This window comes from Seriola aureovittata, chromosome 4 (genome assembly GCF_021018895.1).
Source record: "Seriola aureovittata isolate HTS-2021-v1 ecotype China chromosome 4, ASM2101889v1, whole genome shotgun sequence".
NCBI classification, from domain to species: domain Eukaryota; kingdom Metazoa; phylum Chordata; class Actinopteri; order Carangiformes; family Carangidae; genus Seriola; species Seriola aureovittata.
This window is the reverse complement of record NC_079367.1, coordinates 8,589,205-8,595,208: the sequence shown is the minus strand read 5'-3', so window position 1 is coordinate 8,595,208 and position 6,004 is coordinate 8,589,205. Positions and strand designations below refer to the sequence as shown.

The 6,004-nt window shown below is 40.3% G+C and overlaps 1 protein-coding gene across 1 annotated transcript; it reads right to left on the bottom strand.

Annotated features, from left to right (window-relative positions):
* Positions 1 to 674: 674 nt before the first annotated feature.
* On the bottom strand, positions 675 to 6,004 carry LOC130167918 (matrix metalloproteinase-20-like). The gene is made up of 10 exons (XM_056374457.1): positions 5,870 to 6,004; positions 4,922 to 5,160; positions 4,181 to 4,329; positions 3,728 to 3,853; positions 3,468 to 3,633; positions 3,171 to 3,296; positions 2,760 to 2,893; positions 2,380 to 2,536; positions 1,726 to 1,829; positions 675 to 889 (listed from the first exon to the last, which is right to left on the bottom strand). Exons 1-10 carry the CDS (start codon positions 6,002 to 6,004, stop codon positions 789 to 791), a joined length of 1,437 nt encoding a protein of 478 aa, XP_056230432.1. The 3' UTR covers positions 675 to 788.

The following is a 6,004-nucleotide window of genomic DNA, read 5'->3' as shown; positions in this document are numbered from 1 at the left end:
GTCACAGTCATGAGATATCTAAATCTAAATTATATGGTTCTTATATAAACTACAAGACAGCCATCTACCCACAAAACAAACCTCAGCCATCTCCACATCCTCGGGCTTCAGCTGCTGACTCTGGTCGATGGGTAGAGTCCATGAGATTCCCGCAAACATCAGAGAGCCCAAAACTGGTATCAACAACCAGAGCAACTCCATGTTTTAAATGCACATTTTCAGCAGGCTTCACATTTTTTATATGGGAGTACTCTCAGGGTTGTTGGGCAATCACACAGCCCAAAAGTGCGTAATCCTGGTTGTTACAGCTGGGTCTACCTGCCTCAATTTTCTGGAGGTTTTTGTGGTTAAAACCTCTCAATGAAACGTCTACATACTACGTCTGGGATTTCTGTCTGTAATGATGACATGTATACCGTGTGTTTTGTAGTATACAAACCAGATGTAGATACAGTAGCTTGTACCCAACTTGTAGCCATTTGTGAGGCAAACCTTATTTACAGCCTGCCATCATATGTGTAAATCAATCTCCACCACAGTGATATGCAGATTTGATAAAAAGACATAAGCTGATGTGTAAATGCTGGGTGCTTTTTACTGTGGTATACAATCCAAAAAACACACACATCAGGTTCAAATTGTATTTCTTTATTTCGACAACATGTGACCGCTGATAAATAAAACTTCACTCAAAACTGAAAAACACAGTGTTTATTTCGTCTTCCTGTTTAATTTAATCAAGGTTTTCAGGTAATTTCCTTGTTGCATGTTCACGGACTTAAAGTATTTCAACATCCAAGCCAGGAATTTGCTTTCTCAACTCCGACAACAAGCTTCTGGGAGTAGTCGTATTTGTAGACTTGTGGTCCGACAAAGAAATAGATGAAACCTAAGATGAAGAAAAATCAGACCTTCAGGAAGCAAACAGAGTGATTCACATACTGTATTTCACATTTTTCATGTTGTGCTGCCCAGAATGTTTTTGCTGTTCGTTTTTGTTGACGGTCACAATGATGATGCTGATGACGATGATGGGCATCTTTCTGAACTCAAATATCCACTCTTGCTTACAGTTGAAATTACAGTATGTCATATGAAGGACTTTAATTGTTAAATTATACAGTTGAAATGATAGAGGGCGAACTGGCTGCTCTGTAAACCTTAACTACACTGAGCTCACATTGCATGTACATTAGCATTCCTGTGCTACTAATAACAATGCAACTTGCTCCCTTCAAGCTACAGACAGAGATATGCTACCTGCTAAACATAAATAAGACTACTGCACAACATCACCCAGTATGTTTACAACTGTGGCCCTGAGAGCTCAATGCACTGCACTGCAACGTAAGAGAACACAAGCCGATTCAGAAAACATTATGCAAATACACACAACATAACCAAATACACACTTGACACGTTTTAGTATCCTCTGGAAACACACACATTGTCGTCTGAGCTACTTGCAGCTCATTTGTGTGTGTGGTTGTGTTGTGAGTATTTTCAGCACATGTTTTGTCAAAGTTTTCTTCAGCTGCAGCGCGTTGAGCTCTCAGGGCCACCATACTTTACTCTTGTTCTGAATATGAGGAAATTTGTTGTGGAGCATGTTTAAGCTTTTGCATTTTCTTCCATCTCACAAGTTATGCTGTAAATATATAGTATGTAGCCTCCATCAACTGCAAATATACAACACAATGGGTAACAGTGATACCATTTGCTCACCCTCTTTATGAACAGCTGCATTTATTGTCGTGTTGACTCCTGGAAAGTCCTCGCTGATGTACTTTGGGAAACCAAAATCCATAACTCTTCGGTTTTCATTGTAACTGAAAATAAACAAGTTGTGACTCATGATCATCTGTTCTTGCTACAAAGTTAAGACAAAACATTTGTGTACGGTTGCAACTTTATGATCCCGTCATCAAACCGAGCCCTTTGCTCTCTGTGTGAGGTCCAGCCGACAGAGGAAATGTTATTGTCAGATCTGGGTCAGTTGGGTCCATATCTACCAGCGCTTTGAGATTTGGCTCTTTTATATAATTACACATTCATTTAATATAACACAATTAAAAAAAAAAAAAAAAAACTCTTCATTTGGGCTAAAATTAGGAGTGTAATTTGACTTAATTCAATCTGTAGTGCTCACACACTCACACATACATTAATCATGTCCTTTGCTAATTCATGATGTTGAAACTCCAATTCAATGTGCTCATGAATGGAAAAAAATATTACCCAGTGAAAAATGTTATATCCTCATACTTTGAAATGATCAAAAGTAAAATGCCGTGATGTGTAAACATGCATGCAAAGAAAAGCCGGGAATATTTTTGAAGTGATTGCTACTGGATTCGTGCTGTTGACTTGTTGCCTTACCTCCAGTAAATATCATGCATAAAGAAGAGTGTGCGTCCTGTTTTCACTATGTGCACAGCTGCATCAACGTCCTGCACCCAGACTGGAAATCCAAAGTGGCTGAGTGCTCTGGGCTTCCCCTTCACAAGAGAACCTTTCACTGTCCAGAACATGGCTTCTGTCAAAGGATAAAGATAGTTTTATGTCACAGGGTCTTTTCCAATTCAGTGACTATTAATATGAATCTACTATGAATTGTGGGTGTAGAACACTGGGACAATTAACAGTTTGACTGTGTATAAAAATTGGGATTAGATGTGGCTATGGGCATGGGGTGAGATCAACTAAACCAGTGTTGCAGTATTATAAATATAAGTATTTAGAGTATTAAATATAGTTACCATGGATAAGGTAAGCAGTGGATCTTCGAGGTACCCAGAAGGCGGCATCAATGCGTGTTTCAATCTTGGGCATGAAGTTGGAGATGGGACCTTCTTTGATGTCATATTGCTCATTATGTTTAATCCAGAGATATCTTGTGGGAAAAAATTGTCAGTTAGATCAAAAATATATTTTGATTATTTTATTTTGCAAATGGCATTAAAATGAAGATTTCTAAATGGACTCTGGTGTCAGACACAGCTAAAAAAATAGGGTCCCAAAGTGAGAAATATACTTTTGATAACCTTATAAAGTTGTTAATAACTCTACATTCTACTCTATTTAAATGAGGATAACACATGCCTGGAGCTGTACATGATAACACTTTTAAACGTCCTTCAAGCTCTTCAAATTAAAACTCATCAACATACCTTTCCCTGAAGAAGAAGGTGGCATCCCCGAGAGTGGACACTGCATCAAAAGTCAGGTCTGGAGCACATCTGTTCTGCATGAGTCGAGGGAGCAGTGATCCTGACATCCAGGGGTTGTTCTGAGAGCTCCAGTTGTACCTCGGCAAGTGATTCGGACGACCTCTGGCTGGGCCTAACATACATCAGCATACACTTATGTATCAGGTTCCACTTAGGAGGAAGCACAAAGGAGTAAAGATATGACTCTAATAGCTGTATCAGTTAGTATAGTATATCCATAGAGAGATTAATCAAAACTCTTTACTGTAAAGTGCGTTGATATTTGCTGCATCTTCTCTTGATAATAGGTTGGCTGGACGGGAGGATCTGTAGGTCGGATACATCAGTGAGTCTGGGTTTCTGGAGTGCTTCAGGCCCAAAGCATGGCCAAATTCATGCGCAGCTACTACAAACAGATTGAAACCTACAATAACACAAAGAAAAAAATTTACTCAAATAAATATATATACAGCTCCTTCAGTATGAATGCAGAGTGCCAGTGTGACTCAGTCCGGCACCTGTCTCTCCTGCTGTCCAGTGCTCATTGTCGTCAAAGTGCGTGTCACCTCCAGCACCCAACCCTGGCCCGAAAGCATGAGCCAAGGTGCCTCCTGGTCCGTCGAATGGATACAAGTCACCGTGTTCTTCATTACATAATCCAGGCCAAACATGAAATAGAAACCACAGAGAAAACCGTTTTCTCTCATGCCACTAGAAAATTACAGGGCTCCGTTCACCTCAACTCAAGGAGCCTGTCGTGTTCAGCAGCCAGTGCATGATGATGCTGCCATGGTTAGCTGCTGAAGTCCTCCACGTGCATATCCACTGCACTGTTATATTTACATAACACAGAGATATATCTTTCTTAACGTGAGCATGAGTCAAACTGCTCATTGCACTTTCGAGCATCTTTTGCCACGGTCCTTCATTACACTAAAGACTGACCTTCATAAAACAAAAGACAAACCCACCATAGGTCACAAACTCCACCATGATGTCAGCGTTGCGGGTGTGTGACCTTACAAACGTCAGACTGCTGGCTCTGGCCCAGACGCTGAAAGCTGACTCAACCAGAGAGTCCACAGTGCTGCGAGGCAAATCCCTGGTGTACCTGCCAATGCTGCAAAGTATGTGTCATTTTGATGTTGATTAATATCAAGGTCAGAACACAGTATCCTTTTTGTAAATATAAATATAATGAAATTAGTGTATGGTTATACAGTCGTTTGTAAATCAACTCTTATACGACAATGGCTACGTTTCTTACTTTCTCTTTAATTATATATTTGTTCTGCATGTACATTCAGCAGACATGGCTAAATCAGAAATAGATACGGATGTTTGAGAGATTGTTACATAAATTCACGCACGTATGTAGAAACTGGCACTTTAAAAATCCCATAATAACTTTAGAGGCAGGAGTCCCAAACCCAAAATCTGTTAACCATAATGATTTGTGACAGTTGCTATTCCTCTTTTCTGCCAACAGTTTTATTGCCTGCTGGCTCAAACTGTTTCCCATGTATTTGGCAGGGTTTAGGGACAACCAGTCTGTTTTTTTTTGTCTTTTTTTTACAAGTTCAGTCTAGGTCAGATATGCCTGTATCTTTCATACAAGCATATATCTTTCAGTGCTAATTCTATTGAATGTTAATAGTAAAAAGAGTAATAACATCTTGATCATTAAACATCGTTAAAGTCCACATACACACCTGTAGGTGATGACATTCTTGTTCCACCGTGTCCCCTGGATGTGGCTGTACTCCTCCACATCTGGAACGCCGCATCGAGGGCTCCCCATCACCTCCAGGGTGTCTGAGTCCAGCACACCTGTTGCATTGAGCCCAAAGAAAATCTGCATGTCTTTCACTTTGGAGGTGAAGGCTGGCCCACTCCGCTTCATGCGCCCAAAAGGCTCTTTTTCCAGGTTGTAGTACTGCTGAAGGTATTCCTGTCAGTAGATTCAAGGTCCATGTCAGATCTCATTTTGCACTAAAGAGCCAGGTAAATGAATCGGCCCTGCACAGCTCAGTTAATGGGAAGGTAGAAAGTGGTATTGTCCTTATGGATGAACTCCTTATTTTCAGCATGCATTATAGAAGATTACACGCATAACATCCATCAAACTGCTCATTATGTTCATTCATAATTTCTACATAAACCTACTAATCTACTGTCCTAGAGTGATCAGAATCACAGCATCAGCTGTAAATTGCACCCTCTCCAATTACACCAAAGAATCCAATCACAAAAATAACATGAATGAAGAAGGAGCAAGCAATTCCCATGCAGATTGTTTTCTCCAACAGTTCCTTCCAAAGAAAAACAAGAACAGATTTATGATAGGGATTTAAGATGAGGAAAGAGAAAATAAGGATGCTGAAAGAATCTGCAAATGCATGCAATATAACAACTTTGAGGACTCAGAGGGCAGTGCACTCACTTACCTCCGCCCCCCACCCACACAAAAACAAAAGAAATAAAAACAATATCTCAACATCCCACCACACGAGAATGACCCCTTGCAATGCAGTTAAAGTGTTTCTACCACATTAGAAACATTTTAAAACAGGCAAGTCTTTGGCATTGTACAAGAGATTAAATCACATGCAGTGAAATCTCAAACATTTGTAATGTAGCTCATGCAATTATGCACTTACTGTGGCCAGCTTCAAGTCAACCTGTGGTTCTGTGGAAGGAGAGCTCGTTCCCTCCGGAATAAATGTGGGCGCCGTAAAACATGGACGGGGCAATAGCAAGACCAAGACACAGACAGATAGCAGCATGACATGCAT

What these genes read in the sequence shown, in the direction of transcription:
- LOC130167918 (XM_056374457.1), bottom strand. Translation starts at nt 6,004, where the DNA reads ATGCATGTCATGCTGCTATCTGTCTGTGTCTTGGTCTTGCTATTGCCC. An exon ending in CTGGACAGCAGGAGAGACAG is followed by an intron (nt 3,634 to 3,727) that starts GTGCCGGACTGA and finishes GTGTTATTGTAG; the next exon opens with GTTTCAATCTGTTTGTAGTA. An exon ending in AACGCACTTTACAGTAAAGA is followed by an intron (nt 3,297 to 3,467) that starts GTTTTGATTAAT and finishes GTACAACTGGAG; the next exon opens with CTCTCAGAACAACCCCTGGA.